General features: G+C 59.3%; 4 protein-coding genes and 1 non-coding gene across 5 annotated transcripts; 2 read left to right on the top strand and 3 right to left on the bottom strand.

Annotated features, from left to right (window-relative positions):
- The first annotated feature begins 1,348 nt into the window (after positions 1-1,348).
- On the top strand, positions 1,349-1,435 carry VDBG_15002. The gene has a single exon. It is a non-coding gene; the product is annotated as a tRNA-His (tRNA).
- Positions 1,436-1,656: 221 nt separating this feature from the next.
- VDBG_00134 (conserved hypothetical protein) lies at positions 1,657-2,037 on the bottom strand (the record flags this gene model as incomplete). The annotated part of the gene is made up of 1 exon (XM_003008407.1): positions 1,657-2,037. The coding sequence occupies one exon, from the start codon at positions 2,035-2,037 to the stop codon at positions 1,657-1,659; it is 381 nt and encodes a 126-aa protein (XP_003008453.1).
- A 1,051-nt stretch (positions 2,038-3,088) lies between these two features.
- Positions 3,089-4,318, bottom strand: VDBG_00135 (predicted protein; the record flags this gene model as incomplete). The annotated part of the gene is made up of 1 exon (XM_003008408.1): positions 3,089-4,318. One exon carries the CDS (start codon positions 4,316-4,318, stop codon positions 3,089-3,091), a length of 1,230 nt encoding a protein of 409 aa, XP_003008454.1.
- Positions 4,319-4,752: 434 nt separating this feature from the next.
- VDBG_00136 (solute carrier family 12 member 3) lies at positions 4,753-8,765 on the bottom strand (the record flags this gene model as incomplete). The annotated part of the gene is made up of 4 exons (XM_003008409.1): positions 4,753-6,425; positions 6,476-7,481; positions 7,540-8,525; positions 8,591-8,765. The coding sequence occupies 4 exons, from the start codon at positions 8,763-8,765 to the stop codon at positions 4,753-4,755; spliced, it is 3,840 nt and encodes a 1,279-aa protein (XP_003008455.1).
- A 1,708-nt stretch (positions 8,766-10,473) lies between these two features.
- VDBG_00137 (vacuolar amino acid transporter 3) lies at positions 10,474-12,826 on the top strand (the record flags this gene model as incomplete). The annotated part of the gene is made up of 2 exons (XM_003008410.1): positions 10,474-12,597; positions 12,650-12,826. The coding sequence occupies 2 exons, from the start codon at positions 10,474-10,476 to the stop codon at positions 12,824-12,826; spliced, it is 2,301 nt and encodes a 766-aa protein (XP_003008456.1).
- Positions 12,827-13,811: the final 985 nt, after the last annotated feature.

Below are 13,811 nucleotides of genomic sequence, written 5' to 3' on the forward strand. Positions count from 1 at the left end.
ATTCTCTTCTTCGACCCCGACCCTGGCGGACCCCACGGCACCGTGACCTTGGCCATGAGCTTGCCCGTCAGCAGCTCCCACGCCCACACCCTGCCGTCGCCGCCGGCGCCGGCGCCCGTCAGCTCATCGCCGGCGACGACAAAGGTCTCGCGGCCGCCGAGCACGGCCTGGACCCTGAACTCCTCGTTCCGCCACGCGGCATCGGCATACGTCTTGAGGCACGCGCCGCTCGCGCGGTCCATGAGCCGCAGCTTGCTGTCGAGGGCGCCGACGAGCACGGCCTTGCCGTCGCGCGTGACGTCGAGGCTCGTGACGCTGGCGCCGACGACGTCGACGACGCAGCGGCCGGCGCGCACGTCGTAGCTGCGCACGCGGCCGTCGACGCTGCCGACGACCAGCTCGGGCCCGCGCACGACGAGGCTCGTGACGGCGTCGCGCGCCTCGTCGAGCACCTGCACGGGCTTGGCGCTGCTGGACCGCGCGTCCCAGAGGCGCACCGTCGTGTCAAAGCCGCCCGACGCCACGAGCGACTCGCCCTCGCCGGCGAACCGCACCACGTTGACGCGCGACGTGTGCCCGTGCAGGTTGCCGCCGAAGCGCCGCGTCGTCGTCGCCGTCGCCACGTCCCAGAGGAGCACGGCGCGGTCGCCGCCGGACGACACGAAGCGCTGGTTGTCCGGGGCGACGGCGAGCGAGAGCACCTCGTACCCGTGGGCTGCGTAGGACTGGATGAGCCGGCCTTCGGGGAGCGGGGCAGCGGGGGCGCCTTGCTTGAAGCGGCCGGTGATGCTGCTGCTGCTGCTGCTGCTGCTGGCGAAGGACTGGGATTCGGCGGGGAAGGGGTTGTAGAGGCGGATTGTGCGGTCGGCAGAACCGGTGAGGATGTACGTGCCCGGGGAGGCCGAGTAGGCGAGGGCGTGTATGGGGCCTGATGAAGTTAGTGGGAGGTCGAGATGAGTGGTCAAGGCGAGTGTCAGTGTCAGTGAGTGAGGACGGCTGCTGACCATTGGCACCCAGAAGGTGGGCGAGAGGTTTGTCAGGGAACGACATGGCGATGTCATGGGTCCGCTTCCGGGAACCCAGTTGTGAGTGGGTTGATTCTCATGTCGCTGGAGGGGCAACGGCGGTATGGTATTGAGTCCGTGGTTGATGAGAGGAGAGAGGAGAGGAGAGAGGTCGAAGAGGAGTGATGGGCTTCATGTTGAGTTTGATGTTGGTTTGTAGGGTAAGCCATCGCATGCATCGCATATGCAGGTTGCGGGGAATGCGTTTACCACGGAGACGATGAATGGTTAGATTCCTGTGGCAAGGTATATGTAGCACTAATCTTGCACCCTCTTCAACGATAGCTTCGATCGTCTAGTTGGTTAGGATGATGCATTGTGGTTCTTACTACAATACTGCATTGACGGCAGTTCGAATCCGCCTCGGAGCATTCTTTTTGTTTTGCAACCTCCATGCTTTGATCTTGCATTTGATCTTTTGTACACCGCGTCGGCTGCCGTTGGTTGCATTGATTGTTTTGAAGTTTCTCACCTGAAGATCTCTCACAAGACGTGTGGCCAAAGTTGGCCTGTCCTAGGTAGTAAATCAGCAAACCAGTAAACCAGTAAACCTGTAAACTAGCAAAGGGTATCGAAGGTCTCATGTCGACCGCTATGAATGCTCGGGGATCTGAACCAGGACAGACCGCACATTCCCACTGCCTCTAATGGCCACTTGAATCTCGTCATCGCCATCCTCCCCGACACTCATCACCCTGGCCTCGTCCTCCTGCGGTGCCACGTCGGGCCAGTCCCTCCAGACCTCGCACGCAGCCCCCCGAAGCGCCTGTCGCCGCCTCACCAACCGCAGCACCCGCGCCGCCTGTCCCTCGTCCCCGAGCTCAAAGAGGACGACGCGGACGCCCAGCGCCACGGCAACGTCGAGCAGCCGCGCGTAAAACACATCCTCGTGCGCGCACCCCTCGTACGCAGGCACGTCGTCCCCCGGCACCAGCGCCAGCTTCGGCTCGTACTTCCTGACCGAGTAGCCCATCTGTCCACGGCCGGCCGCCCACACGTCACGCGAGACGTACGGCGGGTTCGACACGAGGACGTCCCAGGGGCCGCCGCCGCGCGCGAGCGTCCTCGACAGTCGCGTCGTCGAAGACGTCCACCCGAGGACAAAGTTCGACGCTCTGCTCTGCCGTCGCGGCGGCCCCGCAGCCGGGCCCCTCGCCGACGTTGCGCCGCAGTTTCGCCCCGCGCGAGTGCGACGGCCACCGGCGACACGTCGACGCCCCGGACGAGCAGCCGCGGCACGTTCGTCTGCAGCCCCGCGAACAGCGACAGCGCTATGCAGCCCTGTGCCCGTCGACGATCTCAGCCGTCGCGCCGAAGCAGCGCAGGCACGCGCCGAGAAGACTTCGAGGTTGCACGCAAACCCTTCGTCTCGGGCGCGGCACGAGCACGCCCGGCGACATTTGATCTCGAGGCGGCAAAGGGCTGCGTGCCGAGGACGTACTGCAGTGGTTCCGCCGCGGCCCCGCGCCGGCAGAGGCGCCGCCAGGCGCTGGGACAGCGCGGGGTGGTCGCGGACGTGTTCCCTGATCCAGCGGAGCTCGTGGGCGGCGGAGGCGATGTCGCGGGTGGCGGGGAGGAGGGTGCGGATATGGGGGGATGTCCGATACGCTTTTCGAAGGAGGGAGGGTGGTAGGCGGCGGCATGAGTCGTGGTGGTGATGATGATGATGATGGCGGTGGTGCTATGGAGGAGAGATGGACAAAGGTGAGATGGAACTGGTGAGAATGGCTTCATCAGTGAGGAGCTTGGGCCACGACCATGCATGGACTGGCGCCGCGAAGCATGACTTTATCGCAGGCTCGGTGCAGGAGAATTAATAGCTCGGAGAGTTTGGACTATTGAATAACATATCATGTGTTAAACAGGCGAACATTACTCATTCAGCTATTTCCAATCCATCACTACGCCAGTTGCCCTCAACCTGTCTGTATACAGCTCTTCCCAGGCCACAACCCTTATTTCCGCGTCTCCTTCCTGCTATTTCGAATCAATTTACAGATGATTGGGCTTCCTTGTCTGGCGTACTAGGATCCGATGAATCCACATTCATCAGAATCACTATCGTCCGAGAAGAAAGACCCGAGATGAACACTGCCTCTGGATAGCAGAGCAATAGTACTCTTCTGCCGAGCGAGAACAAACTCATCCGCCGAAGGACTTTCCGGTACAAAGTCTTCCCATATCGTCTCCCTCTTCTCCATAGTCCCCATCGCCTCGTCGGTTTCGTCGCCTGCTGTCTTCACTGTGGCCCCCAGGCTTGTCCGCTCCGAACCTGTACTCTCAAAGTAATACTCAGCCCAGTCTGCGTACAAATCAACATCTCGCCCAGCGACAGTCCGCCGCTTCTCCATGATTGGCCAGTTCTGGAACTTCGAGACAGGTTTCGAGACAGGCCTCTCGCCCAGGACACTTCCGCGAACGGCTCGCTTCAGGGTATACGGGCACTTGAGCTCGTGAACGACATGCGAGCCGCGCCGGGCATGTCGTGCACCATCCACCGCCGTGGCGCCGTCGTCGTTTGCGTCCCCGGCTGACAGTATTCGGGTCGTCCGCCGCGAAGCAAGCCCCGAGACAGCTCTGGCTCCAGAGTCGTCTACGGCACTGTCCTCTGTCGACGGACATTGTCTCTTCGCTGTCCCAGCGGCCAGCGATGCATCCGATCTCCTCGACGCGCCGTACCCCGAATCGGAGCTCCGCCACGTACACCGCGCCGCCATGCGGTGCGAAGCCAGCATCTTCGACCGCGTCTGCACCTCGTGCAGCGCCGTGATGCCCACCGCACGCTGCGCCCGTCTGGCCTTCCGGTCTTCCTCAGCCCGCGGCTTGTTAACCGCGCTCACAACGTTGGGCCCCGCAGACCGCTCCACGGCCACGGCCACTGCGACGCTCGCTTGTCCCGTCACGGGAATACTGGCGTCCATCGTCGGGGACAACATGCCCCCCGTCTCCTCGTTCGTCTCCAGCGGCCGCGGGAGCGGCCACACTGCCGGCTCGTCGTCCTCGTCATCATCGTCGTCCCACGAGAACCCGTAACTCTTGGGTGATCGGAACGCCTCAAGAAACCGCATGCACTCTTCGTCCGACGGCGCGGCCGTCACCGGCGTGGGAACCTCCGGTCGATCGGGCGTATGGACGGGCCTGAACGGCGCATCGCCCTGCGCGGGCCTCGACGGGAGCAAGAGGCGGTTCAGATTCATGCGCCGCAAGCGCGACCATCCTGTGTTCCGAGGCTGTCTCTCCATGCCTTTTGCCATGATTTGGGCCGGCAGAACACGACAAGTTTCACAGAAAATGCGGTGCAGAGGCGGCTAGGCGGAAGGCGGGAGAGCGCGCCGGCGCCTTTAAGAGAGAGCATGCCGTTTTCTTTGGCCTCGGGCGGGCTTCTTGGAGAATCGTACGGAATGTGTGCCATGCCCTGAGAAGGGGGGGTCAGCCATTCATCGAGGGCAAAGGTCGCGGCGTGGTGTCATGATCCGCGAAACAAAGGGGCACCCCCTTCTCCTCAAAGAGAGCCACGGCAGCACACATCAAAGATGGCGCAATCGAACTCCTTTGCCACGGCCGAGACTCGCGCGGGGAAGCGTGTCAAATCGCCTACAATAGAAAATTCAAAATGCCATGTGCTACATGCCCATTCTATGCTATGCCCATGAAATCGCTACCAACAGAAATCGTAAACGACACTCCCTTACAACCCCACCGTCACGGTCATGTTATTGCTCAGCACGAGCAGAACGGGTGGCAATTCGTGGCACAGAACCTCAACATCAGACAGGTACTGAATGCTCGCTGCCTCGTCGCGGCACGTGCCGTCGGCAGGAATCGGCAGCGTGGTAAATAGTACAGCTGTGTCGCCACTGTACTGGCGCATGAGTTCGTTGAGAATGAGGTGCTGCGCGCGACTAGGCAGGTCGTTGAATGAAAGAGCCACGCCTTGCGTCGAGTAGGTGGCACCGCCGCTCTCGTCCGAGTCGTGGGGGCCAGCCTCGAGGCGGTAGCGCTCGATAATCTCGGCCATGTTCAGTTGGACGTCGCCGGGATCAACAGTCGAAACAAGCGACGGTCGCCGGGAGTGGTATACCGGCTCGGCAAACGTGATGCCCGGAGTGGAGGAGCCGGTGGTGTTTTTGGTGTCGCCGCTGGGCTGGGTTGGGAACCTGCCCATGGACGACTGCCGCGAAAACGTTGGCCGGGAGGGTCCCGCGGTGGGCTCGGCGAACATGATGGTCGGGCCCGAGTTGCCTTCGACTGCAACCTTGGTCTCTGGCACTGGTCGGCTGGAGAAGCGTGCGGCCGATGACTGGCGGGAGAATTGTGGTCGCATCGGGGTGGGCACGCCAGAAGCGTCCTGTGACGTCTCATTCGGGAGCGATGGGAAGGCATCTCCAGGCGTGGGCGGTTGCAGCGATCTGCTTGACAGGGTTCGTGGCAGCCTCGAAGGTTCAGACGTGTTCACGACGGACGAGTCTGGCTGACCGTCATCGATCTCGACGTGAGATGCTCCCTTGTTGTATAGTGTGTTCGCCGTTGTTTCGGTGGACATGGTGCCATACGCCGACCCTCTTCCTACACCGCGTGTCTTTGTATGCTTCCTCGCGGACGGCATTTTAGTGAGCAGATCATCGCTCTGACTTCTGCCACCACCTTTGATAGAAAGAAGAGGGCGTCTCGCGAGCTCGCCGTTGTCTACGACGCCATCCTCGTCTTCGCTGGCTGGTTCATCGACATGGCGGTAATCCGAGTCAGAGTCGAAGCTGTCGACCGCATTCTCTCCTCCGCCCATGTCTTCTTCGTCAAAGACATCGTCATCCTCTCCAAAAACTTCGTCTCCAAGATGTGAGGTGTGAATCCCCATGCTCACGCCGAGCCGGCCCAGTCTAGACGCTTGCGTCTTGCGTGGGATATCCCCCAGATGGACCATGCTCGTGCGTCGCTTGCCGCCAGTCTCGTCCAGCGGCACGTGCGGATTGAAAACCCCTGGTCGGCCTGCAGTTGATTCGACAATACTTGCCAGTGATTTCAGTTCTTGACTGGAGCTCATGTTGGAGGCGCGACCCCTGAATTTTTGAAGATCGTCCCACCACTCCTCGTTCGAGAGAACGTCATTGACAACGATATCCGTGTCGACGTCATCCGAGCGCCCATTGATGATGAGCTCGTAGGTCTTCAACTCGCCCGAAGCCAGCCAAAATACGAGGACCTCGGCCTCGATCCTGAGTTTATCAAGAAGTGCCTGCACCCTGGCCCGTTCTTCCGCAAGCTCACTCTCATACTCCACAAATACCATGACACGCAGGTCATATGCGCTCTTCCAGGCCGGCACACTCTCCAGTATGTAGCCCAATTGCAGGATCAAGGTGTCTGGAAAGAGTCAGCAAGGGCTATGACCTAAGACCAGGCCAAACACGCACATGTATCAAAATTCGTTGTCAGTACGCTCTTGCCGTCGGAGAGGAGCTCGGCGGACATTTGTATCGGCCACAGGTCAATGTACTTTTTCGTATTCGCCCTGTCCTTTCGGGGCGTCTCCAGAGCCTGAAAGCCCTTGCCCACAGCGACATTCAGCTTGTATCGTAGGGCGAGGTCTTCCAACATTGTCATGTAACTCGTCACACTCATCATGCTCTCCGTTCGAATGACGTCGGTAGGTAGGAAGCCCTCGAGTAGGCGCGCAGAAGTATCTCCACGACGTCTACGCGGCCCCTTGCTCGATTTCAAGGGGGATTTCTGTGTCTTCGTGGGAGATGCTGGAACTTCGGGCACCTTGACAGCAGGACGGGAGTTGCGAAGCTCATCCATGTTGTAGAAGCCCATGACGGCAATGTTCGGCCTCATGCCGCCGAGCCCTGCCGACAAGATCAAGTTTCGGATGCCCCAGTTGATCGAAGGCGACATGGTCAATTGGACAAATGCCTTGATCCTCGACTTTTCTGAGATGTAGTTTGTCCACGCAGCTTGCTGCAGTCTGGCTTCGTGCACCCCGGTGTTGAAGTCATCGGTGACAATGACGTGGCCTAGGATGTAGAGTGACCCCTTCTTCATGGAGTTACAAAACTGAATCAGCCGAGTCTGGGATCTTGGGTTGTTGATGAGGAGAATGATTTGGGGCCGCCAGAACTTGATGTGCTCCGGCCGCAGTCGGAGCAGATACTTGCGGACCTGATGATAGATGAGGTTTTGCGAGACGTCGCCCCAGCTCTTCGGCGGGCTGAGATAATGAATCAACGAGAACAAGAACACGAGCAGACAGACGGCAGATGCCGCGTATGAGTCGTCTATGAAGAACATGGCCGCGGCCGACAAGATGCTGCCAGCGAAAGCGGTCTGCCAGCTGAAGAATTTGAAAGCTGGCCTGAAGTTGGGTGCTGACCCAATCTTGAGTAGAAAGCAGGCAAGGTTCATCACGAAGAAGGTCATCTGGTGCCAGTGAGCGATGCGTGTTGTGCGGGTAGGCAACAGAAAGAAAAACACATACCTGGTATCCCATGGAGATCAAGGTGGCGATCTGGTTCAAGTTAGCAAGCATGGCTATCTGGGCAATGGCATATGTCAACATGATGGCCACAACAGGCTCATCCGCCTTTTTGCTCCCCTTGCCGAACACGGTGAGGCCGGGCAAAAGTTGGTCTCGGGCGAGGGCCTGCATCAACTTGGCCGCCCCAATGAGACCCATGACGGCGGAGAAGAACGTGACGGCACACTCTCCTGCGAGGATCAGAGGGGCAGAAAGATTCGTCAGAGAGATGACATTGGTGTTGCGAAGGAACGACGCATGCGTGGTGCTCGCAGCGAGGGAGAAGATGACGACCAAGTAGGCGATGAACGTGGTGAGCATGGCCCAGAGCGTGCCTTTGGGGATGGCCTTGCTTGGATTGCGCAAGTCACCAGACATGGACGCACCCGCAAAGATGCCGGATGTGGCCGGGAAAAGGATGCCAAAGAGCTCGCGGAATGTCTCGAACCCCTTGTACGCAGCGCCTCGGGTGTGGGGGACGAAGTTGTCTATCAGCGTCTGTAGGCTGACGCCCGTGAACTCGATACCCAGGTCGTCATCCTGGAAAGGGGTCTTGAAGATGGCCGAAACAGGTATGCTCAGTATGGCTAACGTTAAGATGACGAGGAGGCCATTGCTCGCCTTGGCAAAGATGCTGCTCCCGGCCAAGCCGAGAGCGGTGCAGACGAGCAAAGCAGCGGTTTCGAAGCCGTAGATTGTCCAGTAGCCCTGAGGGAAGGCAGGTCCCAGGTTCATCCTGATGCAGTCGATGAGGCCCACGACATTGAGGGCCGTGTTGAGCACCTGGGCGAGATAGAACAAGACGCCAATCGAGCCGCCGAATTCGGGTCCCAGAGAACGCGAGATGAGGTAGTAGGCACCGCCGCCCTTGACCTCGCCATTGGACGCGATGGCAGATAGAGACAGCGTGGTCAAGAAGTCGACGAGATACGCTGTGATGAGCAGGCCTGGGAGCTGCTTGTTAGTCTACTCGCCCCGCACGCGAACATGACGAAAAGTGGTGGCGCCAAACCGAGTATGCCCAAGAGGCCAACCTGCCCAAGGATGAGGCCGAATCGCAGGAACATGAGAATGCTCAGGATGTTGAGGTAGACAGGTATATAGACACCGGAAACGACACCAAGCTTCGTGGCTTTCTTCGATACGTCCGAGCCGGAGAGGCTGGGCCGTTTATCGTCGGCGGACATGCTCGCATCGGTGCTGTTCAGCAGGGGTGAGGCGCTCTGGTTGTGTGCGCGTGAATAGCTTCTTCGTCCTGCTCTAGCTCCGCGGAAACCTGGGGACTCAAGCCAGCGGTCAGGGGAGGGGTCATGAAGATGGCGCTTTGGAGAATGTGCCTACTGTGAGGAGGGATGCGCCACCTTTTCCTTGATCGGCATATGAGACAGCTCAGCTTGCGTTTGCCAGGGTGCGGGATTGACTGAGCCAGAGCACGGACGGGAGGGAAAGACGAGTGGAAGAAGGAGACTCGATGTGTTTCGTGAGGTAGACGTCGAGGAGCAGAGGTTCACTTGAACTTGAACTTCAACACAGCCCGAGACGTCCATCCGGATGGCATCGGCTGCCCCTCGCCTCGTATGAGATGCCGGCGGATCCAAGGCAAAGTCGCTGGATTGGGCGAGCCAAGCACACCGTGGTGCAGAGCTGCAGGAAGTGCGCCTTGAGGAGCATTACTGCAGCATCTGGGAATGCGTACAGGAGGGGCCTGTTGGCGCTCATTGGGTGGGGGGTCACTGGCCTTGGGGAAATCAACGTCAGCCGAGGATCTGCGTGAAACTGTGACTGGATGTGTTGACCGCCAGGCGGAGATGGACGCAGATGTTCTCGGATCGCTGCTCGTGCAGGCGAGGCGTTGGATGAGGGTTAGTTAGGTCTATCCATTCGCAGTCCCAGCGTCAGGCAGACGGACATAAAGCAACGGGAGCTGCTCTCGACGCATCGATGCTGGGGAAGCACGCTGGAGCCGCCGGTCTTGCCCTGTGCCAGCGACTTGATGAGGAAAGAATGTCCCCCCCCGAGCTCCGGGATGTTTTGGCGCATCGGGCGCTACTCAACCCCCACACGAAGTCCCAAGCCGCTGTGCAAGCTCGCTGTACAGCTGAGCAGGTGTCTACCTGCCTAGATAGATTGCAGGCACCTGCCTTCTGTGAGGAGATTGCAGGCACCTGTCTCCTGACAGAAGGCAGGTGCCCTGGGCCTTCTTATGAGGTCTTCGTCTTCAGTCGTACTTCGCTTTGGCTCTGGATTCTAGAAACCACCGAAACTCGTGCCCGTCTCTGCATATCACCCAACAACGAAGGACGCCAGCAGACGCAGACACGGACAGCAAAGCCAAGCGTCAAGCGCAGTCTGACGTCGTCGCGCAGGTCCCTTGATTCAGGGCCCCATGCACTGGGATGCACTGGGATGCACTGGGGGCCTGCCGCCCTGCCATCGGCCTGATCCCGTGAGTGTGTGGCTGGTCAGACCCCACGCCCGCTGGAAAAGCGGCTCAAGCCCTTGGCGAGCCAGTCATCCGTCACCAGACGTGACCCGCTGATAACAACGGCGAGTAACGGGCACCGTAGGCTTATCACGGGATCTCTGCAACACCACGAGCATCTCTTCCCGCTCTCGTACTCCCTCAACCACCAATTGAGCTTGTCAGCTGTGCCGAGGCCACCGACAGGTAAGCAACCTCGCACGGCAGCTCTATGGTCTCATAAGATGCTGTCGTCCGAGCATTTCCTTCGTCCCTACGTGCCCGCCCCATGACTCGGCGCTAACAACTTGTGCGCGCCGCAGGAATCCTTCACTCGACTGACGACCGCCCGCGACCTCTACCTTCGGGCGACCCGATAACGATCGTCACCGCAGCATGAGCCAGCTGTCGAACAGCCTTGCAAAGTAACGATCATGGCCTCCCCATTCAGAGACCCGTTGAATATTCCTCGTGCCGGCTCGCCCTCCTCCTTCGCTGCCCGCCAGTTTGGAACCTCGGTGCCTCGTGCGGACGCGACAGCCAGGCTCGCATCGCCCGTTCCCTCACAGCAGTTCGGCACCCCCCAGGGACAGCCCATCAATGGAGTCTCCTCGAGAGCCAGCATCTCGGGTGACGTGAACAGCCAGGCGCCCTTGCCCGGCGGCGTCGCCTCCAGCGTCCAGGGCCCCGGCGTGTCCGCCCTCGCTGCCGCCCTGTCAAACTCGATCGGAGTCTCCCCTCCCAGGCACGGCACGCCCGCCGTCCGCACCTCCAGCCCGCCCCCGAGGCCTCTATCGCCCGCCGCTGCCGGTGCCTTGCTCGGCAGCACACCTCAGACCAACTACGGTTCGTTCGACTCGAGCAAACGCAACCCCGCCACCGGCGCGTACGAGGACCCCGAGATTGTCAAGAGGCATCTGGTCCAACCCACGGATGCCGGCTCCGAGGAATCGAGCCTGCGAGATGGTGTCAAGGGAAAGCAGTCGGCCGACCCCGCAGGAGCCGGCCTGGACGAGGAGGAATTTTCCAGTCTCCGTCTGCAGGGCGGCGACGTCACAAGAGGCATTTACAAATGGTCTGAGGAGGCCGAGGCGAGAAACAAGATGCAGCGCAGCAAGAGCTTCAGCGTCTCGCGGCCGAACCCTGAGAACGAGGTGCTCGATATCAACGCCATCAAGGTTCCTGGTGGTTTCCGCCGCAACTACCTGAGGAGGTCGGCGCGAAGCCCTTCGGCAGATCGAGGTCGTCTCGAGGCCGGCGAGGGCACCAATGCTGCCCAGCCACGCATGCTGACCTCGAGCTTCCTCGAGTTCCTGAGCATGTACGGCCACTTTGCCGGTGAGGAGCTCGAGGAGGACGACGAGGCTCTGCAGCCAGGCGAGTACTTCTCGTCTGGCCCCGACGACGACTCCTACTACAGCGACGAGGGCAGCGACGAGGACAGGGAACCGATGGAGGACAGTGCTCTTTTGACACCCTCGCGCCGCAAGAGGAGGAGAAAGCCTCGTGGCGGCAGTGGCACCAACAGCCCCATGGGTGCTGCCATGCTTCTGTTGAAGTCGTTCGTCGGCACGGGTGTCCTCTTCCTGCCGCGTGCCTACCTCAGCGGTGGCATGTTGTTCAGTAACCTCATCCTGCTCTTCGTTGCGGCCCTGAGTTACTACTGCTTCGTCCTCCTCGTCACGACCCGTCTCAAGGTCGAAGGCTCCTTCGGAGACATCGGTGGTATCCTCTACGGCAAGTGGATGCGGGGCATGATTTTGAGTTCCATCGTGCTGAGCCAGATCGGCTTCATCGCGGCGTACATGGTGTTCACTTCGGAGAACCTGCAGGCGTTTGTGCTGGCTGTCACCGATTGCAAGACGTACATGGATATCAAGTGGTTCATTCTGATGCAACTGGCAGTGTTCCTGCCCTTCTCGCTGATGCGCGACATTGAGAAGCTTGGTGTCACGGCTCTCGTCGCTGACGCCTTCATCCTCATCGGCCTTGCCTACCTTTTCTACTACGATATCCTCACCCTGGCCACCAACGGCCTGGCGGACATCATCATGTTCAACCAAGACAACTGGACCCTCTTCATCGGCACCGCCATCTTCACCTTTGAAGGCATTGGCTTGATCATTCCGATCCAGGAGTCCATGAAGCACCCGACCAAGTTCCCCCGCGTCCTGTTCATCGTCATGATCATCATTACCACCGTCTTCATCGTCATGGGCGCCTTCTCCTACGCCGCCTACGGCTCCAAGACGGAGACTGTCGTTCTGCTCAACCTTCCACAGGACAGCAAGCTCGTCAACGGTGTTCAGTTCCTGTACTCGGTCGCCATCATGCTGTCGACGCCGCTGCAAATTTTCCCCGCCATCAAGATTACGGAGAACGGCCTCTTTACCAAGAGCGGCAAGTACAACCCCTACATCAAGTGGCAGAAGAACTGCTACCGCTTCTTCTTTGTCTGCATGTGCTCTGCCATCGCCTGGGGTGGTGCCGCCAATCTGGACAAGTTCGTCGCCCTCGTCGGCAATTTCGCATGCATCCCCCTGGTCTTCATTTACCCTGTGAGTGCCTCGTGTCGGCTTCATGCGTACTTCTTTACTGATCCTTCGTTAGCCCCTCCTCCACTACAAGGCCGTCGCGCGGAACAGGTACTGGAAAATCGCCGACGCTATTCTCTGCGTCTTTGGTTTCGTGGCCATGTCCTACACTACTGTTCTGACCGTCATGAACTGGGCTGCGGGGCCCTCCGGACCTCCTCTGCCGGGCTACTGTGACTCCAAGGGCAACTAACGCTATCCATCGCCGTGTCGTTGCACTGGGAACTTTGCAACCAATTATCTGAATATCAATATGTAAGTATGGGAGTCTCTTAGGTCTCATTACGAGAGGAGTCGGGGGTTGCATATGCTGGGAGATCAGACTGGATTTCTTTCAAGGCACTAGATCGCCTTATGGATGCATTTGTATACTTTCATAGCGATCGTCGAATATTCAACATTTCTGTAAACCCTTCATGGTCTTTGCTGTTCGTGGTTGTGTTTGAGCGTCTCCCTTTGTGATACGATGGATGTACAGTGTTTTGGGCGGTACAGCCACACGGTACGCCACATTTAGCATTGGTTCCAAGGCAACGTGGCTGGTGATCCGAGCGCCCCCAGGCGACAACGCGACAAGCTTCTCAGCGCATCCCTCACCTATTGGCTGTGAAGGACGCTCTTTCACGATCCATTGATGAGAGCGCTCTAAGGTTTGACGACGACACCCAACCAGCGGCATCAACGAACGGCCTTGATATTCGATTCCTCGCAACGATTCCCTCTCATTCACGAGTTTCCGATCAGAAATAGGGACTACCGCTTCTGCGTCAGCGTCTCCATCGCCGCTTGTTCACCTCCAGATTCGACCTCTGAAGCACCCTTCTCTTCAGAGACCCAACCTCGACTCCCAGATCATCTACTCATACACATCTCACAATGAACGCCCCCGATAGGTCAGTGCAGTCCTGATCATCATTGTCTCCAGCCCCAGGCTCGGACGTGTTGAACTTTGAGCTGGCGATCTCATGGTACAACATGGGCGAGCCACACTGGCATGATCGCGACCAGCCATGTGTGTGCAGCCTGAGTGTGCACGAAGAGATTCTAGCCCCATCAGCGCTTTTTATGTTGTTACAACATGGACCTCAGGGCTGCTGCGCAGTTCCCCGGCGTTTGAGCTCGGGCCTCGCTCGTGAACAAGTACTGACACTCTCACCAGAATACGAGCTCTTTCTTCT

Source organism: Verticillium alfalfae, genomic scaffold (genome assembly GCF_000150825.1).
Source record: "Verticillium alfalfae VaMs.102 supercont1.1 genomic scaffold, whole genome shotgun sequence".
NCBI classification, from domain to species: Eukaryota; Fungi; Ascomycota; class Sordariomycetes; order Glomerellales; family Plectosphaerellaceae; genus Verticillium; species Verticillium alfalfae.